At 36.6% G+C, this 23,328-nt stretch overlaps 1 protein-coding gene across 7 annotated transcripts in view; it reads right to left on the bottom strand.

Moving 5' to 3' along the window:
- Positions 1–23,328, bottom strand: part of NPHP3 (nephrocystin 3) — a 60,767-nt gene that overhangs the window by 10,176 nt on the left and 27,263 nt on the right. The window contains exons 18-28 of one of the 7 annotated variants that reach the window (XM_033855379.2): positions 18,882–18,976; positions 18,179–18,301; positions 9,350–9,539; positions 8,956–9,197; positions 7,875–7,950; positions 6,535–6,662; positions 5,411–5,651; positions 2,477–2,602; positions 1,776–1,891; positions 1,013–1,189; positions 130–820 (exon numbers count right to left, since the gene is read on the bottom strand). In XM_033855379.2, the coding sequence (XP_033711270.1) occupies positions 751–820; positions 1,013–1,189; positions 1,776–1,891; positions 2,477–2,602; positions 5,411–5,651; positions 6,535–6,662; positions 7,875–7,950; positions 8,956–9,197; positions 9,350–9,539; positions 18,179–18,301; positions 18,882–18,976 (1,584 nt within the window). In that variant the 3' untranslated portion in view covers positions 130–750. Of the gene's footprint in view, positions 1–129; positions 1,190–1,775; positions 1,892–2,476; positions 2,623–5,410; positions 5,652–6,408; positions 6,484–6,534; positions 6,663–7,874; positions 7,951–8,955; positions 9,198–9,349; positions 9,540–18,178; positions 18,302–18,881; positions 18,977–23,328 lie in introns of those variants that run through there. The other 6 variants (XM_033855380.2, XM_033855381.2, XM_033855382.2 and 3 more) reach the window with 6 other exon arrangements.

Below are 23,328 nucleotides of genomic sequence, written 5' to 3'. Positions count from 1 at the left end.
GAAACTTTTGGCCAACCCAATATACACTGGAGTGGGAAAAAGAACTTGAAATTCCACTTTTATTCTAAAACAGTGAAATATGGTTATTACATCTTTCACCTTTACAATTAATACATGTTGGAATCTTACAAGTATTAAAATTGAAGATTTTATTTATATATAAATACATAAATGGTACAAAACATTATCCCAAATTGGCAATATTTATAAAATCTATAAAAATATTTAATTTTCAGTATAAAATGGCCAACTACTTTGAGTCTAAGATAAATGAAGACATAGATTTAGGCCATTTAAGAAAGAAGGTCATGTCCATATTTTGGGAAAGGTCAAAGAATGCCAAAGAGCTTGACCTGTTACTGCATTAATGACTTCAGATTGTGCAGGTACATACTACACAGTAAAAACAATATACAGTGTAGAGAGCATGGAAAGCAGAGGGCTTGGCCCAATCTGCTGAATGAAAAGGTAGAATAAAAAAAATGTAGCAGTCAGAGATTCCTATTACTAGTTCGTTTTACAGAAGACAATTCATACTTTCCGTCAACATTATCCCTTTACTCCTTGAAACTTTTCTTTGAGGTAGAGAACTGGGCCAGACTGCTGCTGAAAAGCAAGATGAGGAATGATGAGGCTAAAGTAACTTGAGAGAGGAGGAGAATCACGGAATTCTTGAACCGCTTGTCTTGGCTGCTTTGCCAGCTCTTGTAGAACAGAGACCAGTCTACTCTCCATGATCAACTCTTCATGTCATCTTAGGATTCTAATGTGTCTACATCCTTGGTTCCCACACAATAGGAAAATTAATTCTTTTAAAGAACTAAAATCAAAACAATCATGACTCAAACTTCAATGTAGTCCAATACAATTTCATACAAATATCAGTTAAATCACACAAAAATAAGTTTTCTTAAAAACTATTTTTATAAGTTTTAAATTCTAATGTTCCAAATGTTTCTTAATTATTTTATCCTACGTTGCATTTGCAATGAATTGTAGTTGCTGCTATTACCTTTGTCCTTGATGAAGGAAAACATTAGGAGAATGGGTTGTTTTTAAGCTAACCGTATCTCCACTTGATGAATGTCGGGAAGGAGCTTTTCCACCCAAAAGAGACGTTTCTGCTTCTTTTATTTCCATTGCCCTTCTGTATAGTTCAGCAGCTTTTTCGAAATCCCCTTCTTCATAGCTTTGAGACAAAAAAAATTCTCAAAATGAGATTATAACCTTTTAACAATTTTAGATGATACTATAGAATACAGAAAAACAAGTTGTTGATAATTGCTCATTTTTTCCAGTGCATTCATTCAGGCAGACCAATAAAACAGAATACCCAAACTCTTCTCCTTTCTGTCTTGTGCTGTTAAGTGTCTCATAGGGGCACCATTAAGACTATGTTGTAATGGATGCAGTGAAACTGCTAAGGGAAGTTAGCATCCTGAGATAAACATAATGCAAAAATCAACATGTACTTAATGGTAAATCAGCTTTGAGGACAGCAAATTGCCCAGATTACCCTAGAGCCAGTTAGCTGCAAATGTAAACCGTCCTTCTCTATTTGCCGTGATACACTCCTCTACAAAACAGATCATGCCACCTTCATTCCACTCTGGATATTACTTCAGTATCTCTTGAAGTATATAGATCAACCCCAAACAACCCCTCCCACTACAAGAAAAAGCATATCAGCAATAAATATTTTGTGGTGCTCTATGATGAATCAAAGATGTTTTAAAAGGGGTTTTGGCTGCATGAGGAAAGTGAAAAATTCTTACCTAAGCACAGCTAAATTTTTTAATGTTTCTCCAACTCGAGGATGCATCCGACCCAGGCTGTCCTCATAAATCTTTAATGCTCTTTCATATAACGGCAAGGCCTCAATGTGTTTTTTCTTATTAAAAAAGAAACAATGGTCACTTGAACACACTGCGTTTCTGAAATTACTATTAAGGTATTCTAGACTAAGCTGACCTACTTGGGTAATAAGCACTTTTAAAAAGTTAATATCCTCCTACAAGATGTGGATAAACAGATTAATTTAGGAATAATAATGGGAGAAGCAGTATAATAAAAAGTCAGAAACTTCAGTTTTAGACTCGGCTTGGTATCCAATGACATTAATCCAATTATATAAGCACAAACCTGTTTTTGCCCACAGGGTACCATACCTGTTTTTCACTCATCACAGGCAAATGACAGAGCTTAAGAACAATATTAGATATAAAGATGTAGGGAGTCTCCAGAATTTAAAAAAACTAAGCCTATGCAATGAACTAAACACTCAGTGTTTTACACTAAGAGGAAGGGACTATCTTACAAATATAACTTCAATAATTTCTCAAGTATTAAAGGGAACATTAGTAGATAACCTACATGTCCTTTAATTATTTTTACTGTGCCAGATCTAACACATGTTTACCTATATTTCATACGTTAAAACCATTCACTTATAAAGAATTACAGTGTGGGAACTTACCATTTGGCTATAAAGAACAGCTAAGTTCACCAAGGCAGTAGCTACACTAGGGTGCTTTGGGCCAAAGGATTTCTGCCGGATTTCAACAGCCAGCTCATACAAAGGTACAGCTTTGTCAAGTTTCCCCTAAAAAACAAAAGTGAAATCTAACAAAAATATTAAAGCAATAAATACTTTCTGATCAGAGCTTGTTCCATAAATACAATTTTCTATGAAAAAGTAATTTTGAGGAAAAAAGTTCAGAAGCATTTCCTCCCAATTTAATGGTTAAGTTTATAGACAACTGACATCAAATAGAACATGTAAGTACAGCTACACTGAATATGAAAACATTTTCTTTGATAACTCAGAAAGTCCTTTAGGATCATCCATTATTACTATTTCTGATGAAGTAAAAAGTATGTTTGCTACTGTACATAATTTAGAGATAGCATCAAAATAAGAACTTGTTTTCCACCAAATCCTTTCCAGATTATTCTTTCTTTTTACTTGAAAGTTAGGCAGAAATAGCAACTATGGATCCTTCATACTAAGACATCAACTTCAGTACCAGGAGGACCAGCAAGTTTCCCACAAACAAAGTCTAAATACAGTCTAACTCTGTAACTGTGCTAAATGAAAGCAGACTTCTCTGCTTCTCTTTCTTTTTTTTTTTTTTTTTTGAGAACAGCTATAAACACTCCAAATATCACTCAGGCTAGAACCCTATGGTAAAGAATGGTTACATTTAATTGCAAGCAAAGAAAAGAAAGAATGAAATTAAAATGGTCATTTAACCAGCTACAAGAGACTCCTCCTTCAGCCCTAACATTTGGGTGATTCGTTATGTTTCTGGTAGCTTAACACAGCAAACCTAATCCTGGTTGAATTTTAGAACTTCTGAAATGTAACAGAAGAATAAGTTCTAATTAGAGTGCTGACAAATGCATTTGTATTTAGAATGTATTTTTAAAAACTAAACCAGTTAAGTCTGAAATAATATTTTTATTTATTTTTTAAAATTAATTTTTATTGGAGTATAATTGCTTTACAATGTTGTGTTAGTTTCTGCTGTACAGCAAAGTGAATCAGTTATACATATATCCCCTCTTTTTTAGACTTCCTTCCCATTTAGGTCACCACAGATCACTGAGTAGGGTTCCTTGTGCTGCTAAACAGTAGGTTCTCATTAGTTACCTATTTTATACATAGTAGTGTATATATGTCAATCCCAATCTCCCAATTTGTCCCACCCTCCCCTTCCCCGCTTGGTAACCATAAGTTTATTCTCTACATCTGTGCCTCTATTTCTGCTTTGCCAGTAAGTTCATCTGTACCATTTTTCTAGATTCCACATAAAAGCAGTATTATACGATATTTATTTTTCTCTTTCCAACTTACTTCACTCTGTATGACAATCTCTAGGTCCATCCATATCTCTACAAATGGCACTATTTCATTCCTTTTTATGGCTGAGTAATATTCCATTGTATATATGTACCACATCTTCTTTACCATTCTTCTGTCGATGGGCATTTAGGTTACTTCTGTGTCCTGGCTATTGTAAATAGTGCTGCAATGAACATCGGGGTGCATACCTCCTTTTGAATTATGGTTTGCTCTGGAGATATGCCCAGGAGTGGGATTGCTGGGTCATATGGTAGTTGTCTTTTTAGTTTTTTAAGGAACCTCCATACTGTTCTCCATAGTGGCTGTATCAATTTACATTCTCACCAACAGTGCAAGAGGGTTCCCTTTTCTCCATACCCTCTCCAGCATTTGTTGTTTGTAGATTTTTTGATGATGGCCATTCTGACCTGTGTGAGGTGATGCCTCATTGTAGTTTTGATATGCATTTCTCTAATACTTAGTGATGTTGAGCATCTTTTCATGTGTTTGTTGGCCATCTGTATGTCTTTGGAGAAATGTCTATTTAGGTCTTCTGTCGATTTTTGGATTGGGTTGTTTGTTTTTTTGTTATTGAGCTGCATGAGCTATCTGTGTATTTTGGAGATTAATCCCTTGTCATTTGCTTTGTTTGCAAATATTTTCTCCCATTCTGAGGGTTGTCTTTTTGTTTTTTTAAGGTTTCCTTTGCTGTGCAAAAGCTTTTAAGTTTAATCAGGTCCCATTTGCTTATTTTTGTTTTTATTTTCATTAATCTAGGAGGTGGATCATAAAAGATCTTGCTGCGATTTATGTCAAAGAATGTTCTATGTTTTCCTCTAAGAGTTTGATAGTGTCTGGCCTTACATTTAGGTGTTTAATCTATTTTGAGTTTCTTTTTGTGTATGGTGTAAGGGAGTGTTCTAATTTCATTCTTTTGCATGTAGCTGTCCAGTTTTCCCAGCACCACTTATTGAAGAGGCTGTCTTTTCTCCATTGTATATTCTTGCCTCCTTTGTCATAGATTAGGTGACCGTAGGTGTGTGTGTTTATCTCTGGGTTTTCTATTCTGTTCCATTGATCTATATGTCTGTTTTTGTGCCAGTATCATACCGTCCTGATTACTGTAGCTTTGTAGTATAGTCTGAAGTCAGGGAGCCTTATTTCTCCAGCTCTGGTTTTCTTTCTCAAGATTGCTTTGGTTATTCGGGGTCCTTTGTGTCTCCATACAAATTGTAAAATTTTTTGTTCTAATTCTGTGAAAAATGCCATTGGTAATTTGATAGGGATTGCATTGAATCTGTAGATTGCTTTGGATAGTATAGTCATTTTCACAATATTGATTCTTCCCATCCAAGTACATGGTTTATCTCTCCATCTGTTTGTGTCTCTTTGATGAAGTAATATTTTAAATGTTCTACTCAGCTACTTGTTTAAAAATTAAATCACTATGATTTAAAAGCTCATAGGAATAGTCTATCCATCAGAAGATAAATTATTTTGCTAATAGCAATTATGGCTTAATTGGTATATTATAAAACACATGTAGGTATGCCAAGGATTACTTACCATTTTCTTATACAAGACTGCAAGATGCTTCACTGTATAAGCCAAAGAAGGGTGATCAGGAGCTAATGCTCGTCTCCGAATGTCTAAGGCTCTTTCATAAAGTTCTTCTGCTTTATCATACTGTTTCTTTTCATTGCATAGAGCCGCCAGATTATTCAAAGACTGGGCACAGTCAGGGTGATCTGGTCCTAGAACTCGCTCCCTCATCTCCAAGGAACGCTTCAGAAACTGGTCAGCTGTTCTATGAACAAAAGCCACAAATGGTTTAAACAATTTATTCTCTAGAAGTGAGAATCCCTAGCCATAGTTAGGTGGAGAACTGAAGCACTTTTATTCTTAAATCCAAGATAGTTAAAATGAAGGATTCAGCTCAAAATCCTCTCCCCCTCTTTCCCACCCCCTCATCTCTTCCTGCCCTTTTTCAAAAACTAAAAATGCTTTCCTGATAGTGTGAAAGCCTAAAGTATCTGGACGATTGTCTCAATTCTCCACTTCATTTCTAAAAGACAAACCCATAAATAGTTTCCAAAACAAATTTTTTTATCTTTAAAAATTACTAGGCCAAACTCAAAACATTTTGGTATTCTTTCTTTCTCCCTTTGTAGTACTAAATAATTTTTAATTAAAGAACCCTTTGTGAAGTGGGCTAAATATTGTTGTATTTTTCTGGTATCCAAAGTGTCAAATTTGTTATATTTTTCTGACATACAAAGAAGTCCAAAAACACCTCTTTGTCATACATATTAATGCCTTTGTGAGTCTTTATGCTCAAATAAACTGAAGAATAAAACTAGCAGCCATCTACATTCTTTAGTCCCAAGTTTGTTCTTATGTGAGATCTTATGTACAATATCTACACAAACTCACTTTTCATAAACATATAAAACATACTAGGGAAGCTAGAGAATAACTTTTTAGTTACTAAAGAAACAATGTGAAAGGAAACAGTAGAGAAAATGTCATGGTCCTTGTTAAGTGTGGCCATGTTCATAACATACCATACATGAAATTCGGCATGGTTTCTATCAATTTTTTCCAGCTTAGCTTGATATTAATGTAAAACAGCTTTGTATCTAAGAGACAAAATGGATACCTGTTTTCATTATTAACACCAAGGTACTCACTCCAGGTTGTTCTGAAGATAGTAGAGCACACCCAGTTCATTGAGGGTCCGAGCATTGTCAGGTGTATCCTTACCTAACGTGAGCTCTTCTAACTGTAGGGCCCGTCTACGTAAAAGGGCAAATCCATACTGCAGCAAACACAAGAAATTCACAACAATCACCAAGTAAGTGCAATCTTTGATTCTGAAGCAATATACTAGGGTTCTGAAAAAATCCTTTCTCCTTTTTTTTCCCTTTAAAGTAGATTACAATTACTTTAAGTATCATACTGAATTAATCTAATGATTTATGAAAATATATATACTTCCATGTAGCATCACATTCTTAAATTCATTAAAAAACTATTTTGTGAAAATAATTATGAGATTATTTTAGCAAAATGAACTGAATCCCAAAGTGCTTCAAAAAGATTAGGAAACAATTAACATGCATATATTTATTAACCCTATTACTAAACATTTAAATATCGGGTACTTAAAATTGCAAATAGCACTTGCAACTAGAAGACAAATAAGTCCTGGAGTTCAAATGTACAGCATAGCGAATACAAGCAAAAATACTGTATTAAAATCATCAAACTTGCTAAGAGACTAGATCTTAATTATTCCCACCACAAAAAAGAAATGATAATTATGTGATGTGATAGAGGTGTTAGCTAACGCTATGGTAATAATCATATTACAATATATAAATGCATCGGATAAGCATGTTGTACATCTTAAATTTACACAATGTTAGATGTCAAATATATTTCAATTTAAAAAATTGCACATAGCATTTTAAGTTAAAACAAACAAATATGCTATATTTAGATCTTACTAGCAGCTTAGATAAATGAAAAATTTTTTGCACTCAAGGGTAATAATTTCTTGGCATTTGAATCTAACATAAAGTGTTTACTAAATTTTTTTTATTCTGTTTTCCAACCCTTTAAAGAATTGATACAGCTTTTAAGTCCATCTTCTAAAATCTTAATTAACTTTAAATTAACTGAATAGTTCTACTTTTTAAAAATTAAAAAAAATCCCCAGATTTATTGATATAATTGACATATAACATTGTGTAAGTTTAAAGTGTAAAACATGATGATACGTATGTAGTGTAAAATGATTACCACAATACATAGTTCCACTTTTTAAAAGTCTACTAATTTGTACTTCTCAGTGATACTAATATTTAAACATGTATTATAAATAAGAAAATGTTAATCAGTACTTCCGTAGAAGTCACTTTAAAATCTAAAGTTCTTAAATATGTGAGGTTTATGCATCTACATTATGATATTCAGAGATGTTCTAATTCCTTTTTGTTCAACACAACACAAAAGAAATCTGCATTACCAAGTTGCCTTTTCTCCTTGTAGCTTTCTGACGAATTTTAAAAGATTTTTTTCTAAAATGTTCAGCTTGTTCATATCTTAAAAAAAAAAAAAAAGTCAAACGAAAGAAACATATGTCCAAAGTGTCATACTTCAGTGAAATGAAACCACCAGTGTAAAGTTTTTTTGGCTAATTAAATACAGGATTATTTCTAGAAGTGATAGTCATATGGAATTAAAAATCTTTAACAAAAACTTTCATAAAACAAAATCTAACAAAATAAATCTAGTCCTCCAAGTAGCTGACATTTAACTGTTTTTAACTGATTAAACTCATTTTGAATCTCTAAAGGGTGATCTAACTAAATGAAAATCCAAAACTTTAGTTTGCTATATCAGCTTCCACACAGGTTATTTTTTTGTCAAATAGAAATGTGAAAATCACACAAAATCTGTGTGAAACAATACTTCTAGAAGTTAAAAGAAAAAATTCCAATATGTATCATTTCTGACTGAGCAAAACAAATGATTTCACATAGAGGAAGAGATATCATTCGGAGGGATTATTATACTAGGGATCAGCAAACTTCTTCTGTAAAAGGCTAGATAGTAAACATTTCAGGCTTTGTGGGTCCCGTGGTCTCTGTTGCAAATACAAAACTGCTGTTGAAGCATGGAAGCGACCACAGACAACATGTAAATGAAAAAAATGTGGCTGTGTTACACTACAACTCTACGTCCCAAACAGGGGACCTTCTGGACTTGGCATGTGGGCAACAGTTTGCTGCCCCCGGTATTAGTAGTACACTCAATATTACAGAGTTAGCGAAGAAGCCCGGTTTCAAACCTAACTATATGACTCCAAAGTCCATGCTCTATCCTTTGCACATCTTGAAATAGAGATGAATCTTGTAGTTCTAATATTCTGTTCACCCCCCAGACCAAGAATAATATTTAAACATGGTGGATTCGAAAGAATATAGGATAAGGAAAATATGGGATATGGAAAAATACACAGCCACAAAACAAAGCCTCCCACATAAGTACATTAAGAACTGTAACTCCCTGTCATAAAACCAGAGAATTACCAATTGAAATCTTACTTATTTTGTTTCTGGTACAAAGTTGCAAGTGCTTCAAGTTCGCGAGCAATATGTGGATGGTCCGCACCATAGGCATTTTCTGAGATTTCCAATGCCTGTTTATATAGTTGTTCAGCATTGCCAAACTTCTTCCACTGCACGTACACACTTGCTAGTTGGTGGAGGGACTGAGCTACTTGTGGGTGATCTGGATCTAAAGCTGTTTCTCGAATTTCTAGAGACCTCTGCAAAGGCACCACAGCCTGGGGGAAGAAAAAGGTTAAAGGCCAATTAAAGTGAGTGAAATGCTGTAAGATCTGATTAGCACAACAAATAAAAGCTGCATTAACTCCTAGGAAGGAGAGAAGAGTAAACATGAAAACCCATACAGTCTCTAACTCCCTGTTGAAGTTACCTGACTGAGAAGGCCTAGATCCTTGAGAAATCGCCCCAGGGTTTCATAAAGGTCAGCTAAGCAAATCATGCTCTCCTCGCCTTCACAGTTTTTCTCATACTGCTTCAATGAATCAAAGTATTCTGCTGCCATCGCGCTTTTGTCTTTACCAACAAACTGCCAGTAACTCAGCAACTCAGCAAAGTGTCCTCTGTTGCAACAAATAACAGTAATTTAATGAAAAAGAAACTTTAAACCCCACTATTGAGTGAAGATGCCATAATTCATATCAAGCTATCAATAGTTTATTAGTAGGCTAGTCCAGTGTAGTGAAGTAAGGGTGTAGACTGGAACTGCCATCTGAGTCCACAGCAGCCTAGCTGTGTGCTCTCTTACACCTCATCATCATCATCTGCAGAAGAGGCACACCGACACCACCTGCCTCAGGTGTTACTGTAAGGAGATTATGGCCTGTAGCAAGTACTCCATAGTGTTGGCTGTTACCATTAATATCATTATGGTTACTCACCAATGGAAACCTATCATAACCCTGTTTAGACATTTCATGATATGCAGTCAACTGCTGAGTTCACCCCAAAATTATTTTAAATGATAGAAATCAGAACAGAAGACTAATGAAACACAGGCAAACTGTCAGAATATCTGCTTTGTATTTTCATCAAGGAATTGAATGATAAAAGTAAGCTTATTCATCTATTGATGGTATTAAGAAGGATGGGAGAGATGGTAAACTAAAGGATGAATCTGATTTCAAATGAAATCATGAAAAACTGGGATGAGATCAGAAATAATCTATAAGGTGAAACAAAGAAATTTGAGAGAGTTCACTAAGAAGTAAAACAAATTATGCGTCTAAATTATGAGAAGTGGGTATGAGGAGAAGATGGCGGAAGAGTAAGACGCGGAGATCACCTTCCTCCCCACAGATACAACAGAAATACATCTACATGTGGAACAACTCCTACAGAACACCTACTGAACGCTGGCAGAAGTCCTCAGACGTCCCAAAAGGCAAGAAAGTCCCCATGTACCTGGAAAGGGCAAAAGAAAAAAGAATAAACAAAGACAAAATGATAGGGACGGGACCTGCACCAGTGGGAGGGAGCTGTGAAGGAGGAAAGGTTCCACACACTAGGAAGCCCCATCGCGGGCGGACACTGCGGGTGGCGGAGGGGGAAAGCTTCGGAGCCAAGGAGGAGAGCACAGCAACAGGGGTGCGGGGGGCAAAGCGGAGAGATTCCCGCACAGAGGATCGGTGCCGACCGGCGCTCACCAGACCGAGAGGCTTGTCTGCTCACCAGCCGGGGCGGGCAGGGCTGGGAGCTGAGGCTCGGGCTTCGGTCGGAGCGCAGGGAGACGACTGGGGTTGGCGGCGTGAACACTGCCTGCAGGGGGTTAGTGCACCACGGGGAGGGAGTCCGGGAAAAGTCTGGACCTGCCGAAGAGGCAAGAGACTTTTTCTTCCCTCTATGTTTCCTGGTGCGGAGGAGAGGGGATTAAGAGCTCTGCTTAAAGGAGCTTCAGAGACGGGTGTGAGCCGCGGCTAACATCGCGGACCCCAGAGACGGGCATGAGACGCTAAGGCTGCTGCTGCCGACACCAGGAAGCCTGTATGCGAGCACAGGTCACTATCCATAACCCCCTTCCGGGGAGCCTGTGCAGCCCGCCACTGCCAGGGTCCCGGGATCCAGGGACAACTTCCCCGGGAAAACACACGGCGCGCCTCAGACTGGTGCAACATCACGATGGCCTCTGCCGCCGCAGGCTAGCCCCGCACTCCGTACCCCTCCCTCCCCACGGCCTGAGTGAGCCACAGTCCGAGAAGCAGCTGCTCCTTTAACCCCGTCCTGTCTGAGCGAAGAACAGACGCCCTCCGGCGACTTACACGCAGAGACGGGGCCAAATCCAAAACTGAGCCCCTGGAGCTGTGAGAACAAAGAAGAGAAAGGGAAATCTCTCCCAGCAGCCTCAGAAGCAGCGGATTAAAGCTCCACAATCAACTTGATGTACCCTGCATCTGTGGAATACATGAATAGACAACGAATCTTCCCAAATTAAGGAGGTGGACTTTGAGAGCAAGATATATTATTTCCCCTTTTCCTCTTTTTGTGAGTGTGTATGTGTATGTTTCTGTGTGAGATTTTGTCTGTATAGCTTTGCTTCCACCATTTGTCCTAGGGTTCTATCCGTCCGCTTTTTTTGTTTTTTTCTTTATTAAAAAAATTTTTTTTCTTAATAATTATTTTTTATTTTAATAACTTTGTTATTTTATCTTTATTTTCTTTTCTTTCTTTCTTTCTTTCCTTCCCTCCCTCCATCCCTCGCTTCTTTCTTTCTCTCTCTCTCTCACTCTCTCTCTCTCCCTCCCTCCCTCTCTCTCTCTCTCTCTCTCTCTCTCTCTGTTTCTTTCTTTTGCTCTTCTTTTTCTCCCTTTAATTCTGAGTGGTGTGGATGAAAGGCTCTTGGTGCTGCAGCCAGGAGTCAGTGCTGTGCCTCTGAGGTGGGAAAGCCAACTTCAGGACACTGGTCCACAAGAGACCTCCCAGCTCCACATAATATCAAACGGTGAAAATCTCCCAGATATCTCCATCTCAACACCAGCACCCAGCTTCACTCAACGACCAGCAAGCTACAGTGCTGGAAAACCTATGCCAAACAACTAGCAAAACAGGAACACAACCCCACCCATTAGCAGAGAGGCTGCCTAAAATCATAGTAAGTCCACAGACACCCCAAAACACACCACCAGACGTGGACCTGCCCACCAGAAAGACAAGATCCAGCCTCATCCACAAGAACAAAGGCACTAGTCCCCTCCACCAGGAAGCCTACACAACCCACTGAACCAACCTTAGCCACTGGGGACAGACACCAAAAACAACGGGAACTACGAACCTGCAGCCTGCAGGTTCCCAACACAGTAAGACCCAACACAGTAAGACCCCAAACACAGTAAGATAAGCAAAATGAGAAGACAGAAAAACACACAGCAGATGAAGGAGCAAGATAAAAATGCATCAGACCTAACAAATGAAGAGGAAATAGGCAGTCTACCTGAAAAAGAATTCAGCATAATGATAGTAAAGATGATCCAAAATCTTGGAAATAGAATAGACAAAATGCAAGAAACATTTAACCAGTACCTAAGAGAACTAAAGATGAAACAAGCAATGATGAACACAATAAATGAAATTTAAAATGCTCTAGATGGATCAACAGCAGAATAACTGAAGCAGAAGAATGGATAAGTGACCTGGAAGATAAAATAGTGGAAATAACTACTGCAGAGCAGAATAAAGAAAAAAGAATGAAAAGAACTGAGGACAGTCTCAGAGACTTCTGGGACAATACTAAACGCATCAACATTGGAATTATAGGGGTTCCAGAAGAAGAAGAGAAAAAGAAAGGGACTGAGAAAATATTTGAAGAGATTATAGTTGAAAACTTCCCTAATATGGGAAAGGAAATAGTTAATCAAGTCCAGGAAGCACAGAGAGTCCCATACAGGATAAATCCAAGGAGAAATATGCCAAGACACATACTAATGAAACTGTCAAAAATTAAATACAAAGAAAACATATTAAAAGCAGCAAGGGAAAAACAAGAAATAACACAAAAGGGAATCCCCATAAGGTTAACAGCTGATGTTTCAGCAGAAACTCTGCAAGCCAGAAGGGACTGGCAGGACATATTTAAAGTGACGAAGGGGAAAAATCTGCAACCAAGATTACTCTACCCAGAAAGGATCTCATTCAGATTTGATGGAGAAATTAAAACCTTTACAGACACGCAAAAGCTGAGAGAGTTCAGCACCACCAAACCAGCTTTACAGCAAATGGTACAGGAATATCTCTATGCAAGAAACACAAGAGAAGGAAAAGACCTACAATAATGAACGCAAAACAATTAATTAAATGGGAATAGGAACATATATATCGATAATTACCTTAAATGTAAATGGACTAAATGCTCCCACCAAAAGACACAGATTGGCTGAATGGATACAAAAACAAGACCCATATATATGTGGCCTACAAGAGACCTACTTCAGACCTAGAGACACATACAGACTGAAAGTAAGGGGTTGGAAAAAGATATTCCATGCAAATGCAAACCAAAAGAAAGCTGGAGTGGCAGTCCTCCTATCAGACAAAATAGACTTTAAAATAAAGACTATTAGAAGAGACAAAGAAGGACACTACATAATGATCAAGGGATCAATCCAAGAAGAAGATATAACAATTGTAAATATGTATGCACCCAACATAGGAGCACCTCAATACATAAGGCAAATACTAACAGCCATAAAAGGGGAAATCGACAGTAACACATTCATAGTAGGGGACTTTAACACCCCACCTTCACCAATGGACAGATCATCCAAAATGAAAATAAATAAGGAAACACAAGCTTTAAATGATACATTAAACAAGATGGACTTAATTGATATTTATAGGACATTCCATCCCAAAACAACAGAATGCACAATTTTCTCAAGTACTCATGGAACATTCTCCAGGACAGATCATATCTTGGGTCACAAATCAAGCCTTGGTAAATTTAAGAAAATTGAAATTGTATCAAGTATCTTTTCTGACCACAACACTATGAGACTAGATATCAATTACAGGAAAAGATCTGTAAAAAATACAAACACATAGAGGCAAAGCAATACACTACTTAATAACGAAGTGATCACTGAAGAAATAAAGAGGAAATAAAAAATACCTAGAAACAAATGACAATGGAGACACGACGACCCAAAATCTATGGGATGCAGCAAAACGAGTTCTAAGAGGGAAGTTTATAGCAATACAATCCTACCTTAAGAAACAGGGAACATCTCGAATAAACAACCTAACCTTGCACCTAAAGCAATCAGAGAAAGAAGAACAAAAATACCCCAAAGTTAGCAGAAGGAAAGAAATCATAAAAATCAGAACAGAAATAAATGAAGAAATGAAATGATAGCAAAGATCAATAAAACTCAAAGCTGGTTCTTTGAGAAGATAAACAAAATTGATAAACCATTAGCCAGACTCATCAACAAAAAAAGGGAGAAGACTCAAATCAATAGAATTAGAAATGAAAAAGGAGAAGTAACAATTGACACTGCAGAAATAAAAAAGATCATGAGAGATTACTACAAGCAATCTATGCCAATAAAGTGGACAACCTGGAAGAAATGGACAAATTCGTAGAAATGCACAATCTTCCGAGACTGAACCAGGAAGAAATAGAAAATATGAACAGACCAATCACAAGCACTGAAATTGAAACTGTGATTAAAAATCTTCCAACAAACAAAAGCCCAGGACCAGATGGCTTCACAGGCGAATTCTATCAAACATTTGGAGAAGAGGTAACACCTATTCTTCTCAAACTCTTCCAAAATACAGCAGAGGGAGGAACACTCCCAAACTCATTCTACGAGGCCACCATCACCTTGATACCAAAACCAGGCAAGGATGTCACAAAGAAAGAAAACTACAGGCTAATAACACTGATGAACATAGATGCAAAAACCCTCAACAAAATACTAGCAAACAGAATCCAACAGCACATTAAAAGGATCATACACCATGATCAAGTGGGGTTAACTGCAGGAATGCAAGGATTTTTCAATATATGCAAATCAATCAATGTGATACACCATATTAACAAATTGAAGGAGAAAAACCATATGATCATCTCAATAGATGCAGAGAAAGCTTTCGACAAAATTCAACACCCATTTATGATAAAAACCCTGCAGAAAGTAGGCATAGAGGGAACTTTCCTCAACATAATAAAGGCCATATATGACAAGCCCACAGCCAACATCGTCTTCAATGGTGATAAACTGAAAGCATTTCCACTAAGATCAGGAACAAGACAAGGTTGCCCACTCTCACCACTCTTATTCAACAAGTTTTTAAAGTTTTAGCCACAGCAATCAGAGAAGAAAAGGAAATAAAAGGAATCCAAATCGGAAAAGAAGCAGTAAAGCCGTCACTGTTTTCAGATGACATGACACTATACATAGAGAATCCTAAAGATGCTACCAGAAAACTACTAGAGCTAATCAATGAATTTGGTAAGGTAGCAGAATACAAAATTAATGCACAGAAATCTCTTGCATTCCTATACACTAATGATGAAAAATCTGAAAGTGAAAGCAAGAAAACACTCCCATTTACCACTGCAACAAAAAGAATAAAATATCTAGGAATAAACCTACCTAACGAGACAAAAGACCTGTATGCAGAAAATTATAAGACACTGATGAAAGAAATTAAAGATGGTACAAATAGACGGAGAGATATACCATGTTCTTGGATTGGAAGAATCAACATTGTGAAAATGACTCTACTACCGAAAGCAATCTACAGATTCAATGCAATCCCTATCAAACTACCACTGGCATTTTTCACAGAACTAGAACAAAAAATTTCACAATTTGTATGGAAACACAAAAGACCCCGAATAGCCAAAGCAATCTTGAGAACGAAAAACGGAGCTGGAGGAATCAGGCTCCCTGACTTCAGACTATACTACAAAGCTACAGTAATCAAGACAGTATGGTACTGGCATAAAAACGGAAAGACAGATCAATGGAACAGGATAGAAAGCCCAGAGATAAACCCACGCACATATGGTCACCTTATCTTTGATAAAGGAGGCAGGAATGTACAGTGAAGAAAGGACAGTCTCTTCAATAAGTGGTACTGGGAAAACTGGAGAGGTACATGTAAAAGTATAAGATTAGCTCACTCCCTAACACCATACACAAAAATAAGCTCAAAATGGATTAAAGACCTAAATGTAAGGCCAGAAACTATCAAACTCTTAGAGGAAAACATAGGCAGAACACTCTGTGACATAAATCACAGCAAGATCCTTTTTGACCCACCTCCTAGAGAAATGGAAATAAAAACAAAAATTAACAAATGGGACCTAATGAAACTTAAAAGCTTTTGCAAAGCAAAGGAAACCATAAACAAGAGCAAAAGACAACCCTCAGAATGGGAGAAAATATTTGCAAATGAAGCAACTGACAAAGGATTAACCTCCAAAATTTACAAGCAGCTCATACGGCTCAATAACAAAAAAACAAACAACCCAATCCGAAAATGGGCAGAAGACCTAAATAGACATTTCTCCAGAGAAGATATACAGACTGCCAACAAACACATGAAAGAATGCTCAACATCAATAATCATTAGAGAAATGCAAATCAAAAGTACAATGAGATATCATCTCATACCGGTCAGAATGGCTATCATCAAAAAATCTAGAAACAATAAGTGCTGGAGAAGGTTTGGAGAAAAGGGAACACTCTTGCACTGCTGGTGGGAATGTGAATTGGTATAGCCACTATGGAGAACAGTATGGAGGTTCCTTAAAAAACTACAAATAGAACTACCATATGACCCAGCAATTCCACTACTGGGCATATACCCTGAGAAAACCGTAATTCAAAAAGAGTCATGTACCAAAATGTTCATTGCAGCTCTATTTACAATAGCCAGGAGATGGAAACAACCTAAGTGTCCATCATCGGATGAATGGATAAAGAAGAAGTGGCACATATATACAATGGAATATTACTCAACCATATAAAGAAACGAAATTGAGCTATTTATAATGAGGTGGATGGACCTAGAGTCTGTCATACAGAGTGAAGTAAGTCAGAAGGAGAAAGACAAATACCGTATGCTAATACATATATATGGAATTTAAGAAAAAAAAATGTCATGAAGAAGCTAGGGGTAAGACAGGAATAAAGAGACAGACCTACTAGAGAATGGACTTGAGGATATGGGGAGGGGGAAGGGTAAGCTGTGACAAAGTGAGAGAGTGGCATGGACATACATACACTACCAAACGTAAAAAAGATAGCTAGTGGGAAGCAGCCGCATAGCACAGGGAGATCAGCTCGGTGCTTTGTGACCACCTAGAGGGGTGGGATAGGGAGGGTGGGAGGGAGGGAGACGCAAGAGGGAAGAGATATGGGAACATATGTATATGTATAACTGATTCACTTTGTTATAAAGCAGAAACTGACACACCATTTTAAACCAATTATACTCCAATAAAGATGTAAATAAAATAAAATAAATAAATTATGAAAAGTGAGTAAATTTCCAGGTGAGACAGAAAAAACCCCTCGTAGGGCTTAGAGATCAGAAGGTTGTCTCAGAAAAAGGTGGTTCTGCCGGAGGCAAATTCAAACACACCAGGAGAGACAATAAGACAGTTACGAAGGACTTCCCTGGTCGTCCAGTGGTTAAGACTCAGTGCTTCCACCGCAGTGGGCAAGGGTTCAATCCCTAGTCGGGGAAATAAGATCTCACATGCCATAGGGCACAGCCAAAAAGACAAAATAAAAAGTTTAAAAAAAAAAAAGACATTTATGAAAAAGGGTAATCCTTTCTTTAAATTCTGACACTAGTCAGATTCTCTGTAGAGCCCAGAGTCTGTTTTGAAGGCTATACTTTGAAATATCTGAATACCCTGAGAGGCAGACATCATGAACCGCCTCTCTGGGTGGTCTGGATTTAAACCTGTTTCAGTGAAAGATTAAGATACAAAGCTATCTCAAGAGTATTCCAGGTCTGATTTTATGAAAACTGCAATACTCTATCTTTCTTGTTTACCTCTTGGAAAAAGTAGATGTTGTGGCAATTTGCAAACTGTATTAAAATTTCTCCCACACTGTTTTATACTTCAGTTACCACTGAAACTGGACTAATTTTTAAATGAAAATGCCATTTTTCTTTGTTACACTGAACAACTGTTTAAAATCTGTTTTTCTGGGAAAAGGTGTCCTACAAATAAGTTTCTTACCTTTTATAGAGGTTTTGAGACACAAAGAGGTTAAGAAGGCAATCGTGCAGCTTCTGTTTACTTCCCTGCTGCTGGAATAGCCAAGGCAGTTCATCTGCACTCCTCCAAGTCACTCGGTCCTGACTATTAGAAGAGCAGGGACAACATTCAATAATACATTGCTACAATTAGATCACTTTAAAAGGCTACAGACAAATGCTGAAGTAGGAGAGAGACATTTGAGATATATCCCTGACTCTGAGTATAATCTGATGCTGAGAAAACTAGGTCAAAATCAGAAACTTGACCAATCTAACTATGAAAACAAAGTGATATTCAGGACCACTGACCAAACTCTAAAATTTATTTTCTTAAAATTGAACTATTAAAAAAAACATAAATAGACACAAATATACACACACAGGTATAAACAGACACACACATATTTTTAAACTACTTAAACTATTTAACTAGAATAAAATAAAAATAATAAAATGATCCTGCATTGATACCACTTAAGTTTAAATCTTCAGCATAATATTAAAAGACTGACTTACATAATCATCTTTTGTTCTTTTGGCATTAACAGAATAGGAGAGGACTTAACCTTTTAAAATAATAAGGAAATTTTTATACATTAAGTTACACAAGAAAGAGAAATAAGGACACAGAGGTAGAGCGTGTTGCAGAAGCTACAGAAAAACAACATGGACATTTACAATACCTTAGCTGCATGGTGAAATAGTTGGTTAGCTTTTGCCTATATGAAGAAATAATGGTGGGACCTTCCATGTACTCTAGTCTCACTGTTTCCCAAGCCTATGGAGAAGAAGAAAAAACATTACAGTCTGTTTTCTGAAAGTCACTGTACAATCTAACAATGAATTTGTAAAAAGAAATTTATAATTATTTCAATTTTATAGTTGTATAATAGAAAGAGCATTAGAATACTTTAAAATTTGGTATATATTTATGTGATAAACTGACATGAGAATTCCTGTAAGAACTCAAAATATAATTCAATTCAAACTTCTGGTGAATACATTAAAAATCTGAAATGTGTTTTGCAAAAGTACTAAAAAGAGCAAATTATATTTAAGTGATATACGATAAAGGAGAAAGATAAGCCTGTGAAATTACAAACATTCCACACCTGCATATATAACACAGCATACTCAAGTGAAAGACTTCATTTACATTTGTTTATATGTGTAAATCAACCATGGCATTGCAGATGATAAGAATTATATTGGTATTTCTGTGGTATCTGTTGTGATTTCTCCTATTTCTTGTTTCATTTGGGTCTTCTCTCTTTTCTTCTTGGTGACTCTGGCCAGAGGTTTGCCAATGTTTTAAATTTTTTTTTTTAATTTTATTTTTGGCTGCATTGGGTGTTAGTTGCTGCACGCGGGCTTTCTCTAGTTGTGGTGAGTGGGGGCTACTCCTTGTGGCAGTGTGTAGGCTTCTCACTGCGGTGGCTTCTCTTGTTGCACAGCACGGCTTCTAGGTGCACAGGCTTCAGTAGTTGTGGCACGTGGGCTCAGTAGTTGTGGCTCATGGGCTCTAGAGTGAAGCCTCAGTCACTGTGGCACAGGGGCTTAGTTGCTCTTCGGCACGTGGGATCTCCCCAGACCAGGGCTTGAACCTGTGTCCCCTGCATTGGCAGGTGGATTCTTAACCACTATGCCACCAGGGAAGTCCCGAGGTTTGTCAATTTTGTTTACCCTTTCAAAGAACCAGTTCTTGGTATTATTGATTTTTTTCTATTGTTTTTTAAATCTTGATGTTATTTATTTCCTCTCTGATCTTTATTATCTCCTTCCTTCTGCTGACTTTAAGTTTTGTTTGTTCTATTTCTAATTCTTTTATGTGGTGGGTTAGGTTGTTTATTTGAGATTTTTCTTATCTCTATGAACTTCCCTCTCAGAACTGCTTTTGCTGCATCCCATAGATTTTGTATGGTTGTGTTTTCATTGTCATTTGCCTCAAGGTATTTTTAAATTTCTTCTTTGATTTCATCATTGACCCACTGGTTTTTCAGTAGTATGTTGCTTAGTCTCCATGTAATTGTTTTTTTTCTCATTTATTTTTCTGTGGTTGATTTCTAGTTTCATGACATTTGTGGTCAGAAAAGATGCTTGAAATAATTTCTATACTTTTAAATTTGTTGAGACTTGTTTTGTGCCCTAGTATGTGGTCAATCCTAGAGAATGTTCCATGTGCACTTGAAAAGAATGTGTATTCTGCTTTATTTGGGATGTAATGTCTTGAAAATATCAATTAAGTCTAACTGTTCTATTGAATCATTTAGGATCTCTGTTGCCTTATTGATTTTCTGTCTCAAAGATCTGTCCATTGATGTGAGTAGGGTATTAAAATCTCCAACCATTATTGTATTCCCATCAATTTCTCCTGTTATGTCTGTTAGTATTTATTTTATGTATCTGGGTGCTCCTATCTTGGGTGCATATATGTTGATGAGTGTAATATCCTCTCCTTGTATTGATCCTTATATCATTATATAGTGTCCTTCTTTATCTTTCTTTATAGCCTTTGTTTTAAAGTCTATTTTGTCTGATATGAGTATTGCAACCCCACTTTCTTGTCATTTCCATTTGCATGAAATATCTTTTTCCATCCCCTCATTTTCAATCTATGTGTGTCCTTTGCCCTAAAATGGGTCTCTTGTAGGCAGCATATTGTCAGCTCTTGTTTTTTTCTCCAAACTGCCACTGTGTCTTTTGACTGGAGCATCTAGTCCATTGACAGCTGAAGTAATTATTGATAGATATGTATTTATTGCCATTTTAAACCTTGTTTTCCCATTGATTTTATATTTCTTCTTTGTCCCTTTCTTTTTCTTTTTCCTTTCATGGTTTGATGATTTTCTTTTGTATGATGCTTAAGTTCTCTTCTTTTTGGTTTTTGTGAGTCTACTGTATGTTTTTGATTTATGGTTACCCTGTTTTTCAAGTATGTTAACCCCTTCCTATATCTACTTGCCTTACACTGGTAGTTACATAGGCTCAAACACATTCTAGAAAAAAAAATCTACATTTTCTTATGCTCTTCTCCCATGTTTTATGATTTTGATGTCCTTTTTTACATCTTCACGTTTGTCCTTTTGCTGTTTGTTGTGGTTCATGTGTGATTCTGTGAAATTGTTTTTTTTAATCTGTGTACTGGCTTATTTAAGTGATTTACTTTCCAATTGTGGTTTTCTCTTCCCTAGATTCTTACTTCTTTTCTATTTAGATAAGATCTTTCAATATTTCCTTTAGTATAGGTTTAGTTTTTGCTTGGCTGAAAAATTTTTATCTCTCCTTCTATTCTAAATGATAATCTTGGTGGGTGGAATTTCCTAGGTTGCAGGTTTTTCCCTTTCAGAACTTTGAATATATCTTGTCACTCCCTTCTGGCTTGCAACACTCCTGTAGAGAAATCAGCTGATAGCCTTATGGGGGTTGCCTTGTAATCAACTCTTTGTTTTTCTCTTGCTGCCTTTAGAATCCTCTCTTTATGTTTAACTTTTGCCATTTTTATTATAATATGTCTTGGTGTAGGTCTGTTTGGGTTTATCTTGTTTGGGACCCTCTGTGCTTCCTGAACCTGGATATCTGTTTCCTTCTTTAGGTTTGGGAAGTTTTCAGCCATAATTTCTTCAAATACATTTTCAATCCCCTTTTCTCTTTCTTCTACTTCTGGGATCCCTATTATGCATAGATTGGCATGCTTTGTATTATCCCATAGGTCTCTTATATTGCTTTCATTTTTTTTTTCATTTGTCTTTCTGTCTGCTGTTCTGATAGGGTGATTTCCATTATTCTATCTTCCAGATCACTTATTCATTCTTCTGCATTATTCATTCTGCTATTCATTGTCTTAAGCTCAGTTTTGATTTCAGCAAGTGAATTTTCTAATTTTTCTTGGCTCTTCCTTATAGTTTCTAGTTCCTTTTTACAGTAATCTGTATTTCTATCAATAGTCCTTCTTAATTCCTTCAGTATTTTCATTACCTCTTTTTTGAACTCAGTGTCTATTAGACTGAAGAGGTCTGTTTCGTTGTTTGTTCTTTAAGAGGAATTCTCTTGATCTTTTAATTGGGAGTGGTTCCTCTGATTCATTTTACTTATATTTCTCTTGCTCTATGAGTTTAGGAGAAACAATTTTCTACTGTGGTCTTGGAGGGCTATTTTTACATGGCAGCATCCCTGAGTAGGCTGTGTGGGTTTAATATTTTTTGGTGCAAGGCCGTAAGAGAATACTATGAACAATTACCACAAATTCAACAACCTAGAAGAAATGGACAACTTTCTAGAAACATACAACCCATTAAAACTGAATCAAGAAGAAATAGGTAACTTGAACAGACTGATAACTAGAAGTGAAATAGAATCCGTAATTTAAAAACTCCCTACAAACAAAAGTCCTGGGTCAGATGGCTTCACAGGGGAATTCTACTGAATGTACAAGGAAGAACTTATACCAATCCTTCTCAAACTCTTCTAAAAGACTGAAGAGGAAGGAACACTCCCAAAAACACTCTGTGAAGCCACCATCACCCTGATACGAAAACCAGACAAAGACACTACTAAAAAAGAAAATTACAGGTCAATATCTTTGATGAATATAGATGCAAAAATTCTCAACAAAAATGTTAACAAACTGAATCCAACAACACATAAAAAAGATCATATACCACAATCAAGTTGGATTCATCCCAGGGTCACAAGGATGGTTCAACATACGCAAATCAATCAATATGATACACCACATCAACAAAAGAAAAGACAAACATCACATGATCATCTTAATAGATGCAGAAAAAGCATTTGAGAAAATTCAATATCCAATCATGATAAAAACTCTTACCAAAGTGGGTATAGAGGGAACATATTTCAACATAATCAAAGTTATTTATGACAAACCAACAGCCAATATAATACTCAATGGTGAAAAGATAAACACTTTCCCGCTAAAATCTGGAAGAAGACAAGGGTGACCACTCTCACCACTTCTCTTCAACATAGTATTGGAAGTCCTAGCCACAGAAGTCAGACAAGAAAAAAAGTAAAAGTATTCAAATTGGTAGGGAAGAGTTAAAATTGTCATTATATGCAGATGACATGATACTATATATAGAAAACCTTAAAGACTCCACACAAAAACTA

Source organism: Tursiops truncatus, chromosome 4 (genome assembly GCF_011762595.2).
Source record: "Tursiops truncatus isolate mTurTru1 chromosome 4, mTurTru1.mat.Y, whole genome shotgun sequence".
In the NCBI taxonomy this organism is placed as follows: Eukaryota; Metazoa; Chordata; class Mammalia; order Artiodactyla; family Delphinidae; genus Tursiops; species Tursiops truncatus.
Note: the sequence above shows the minus strand (reverse complement) of the source record. Positions and strands in the feature narration are given on the sequence as shown.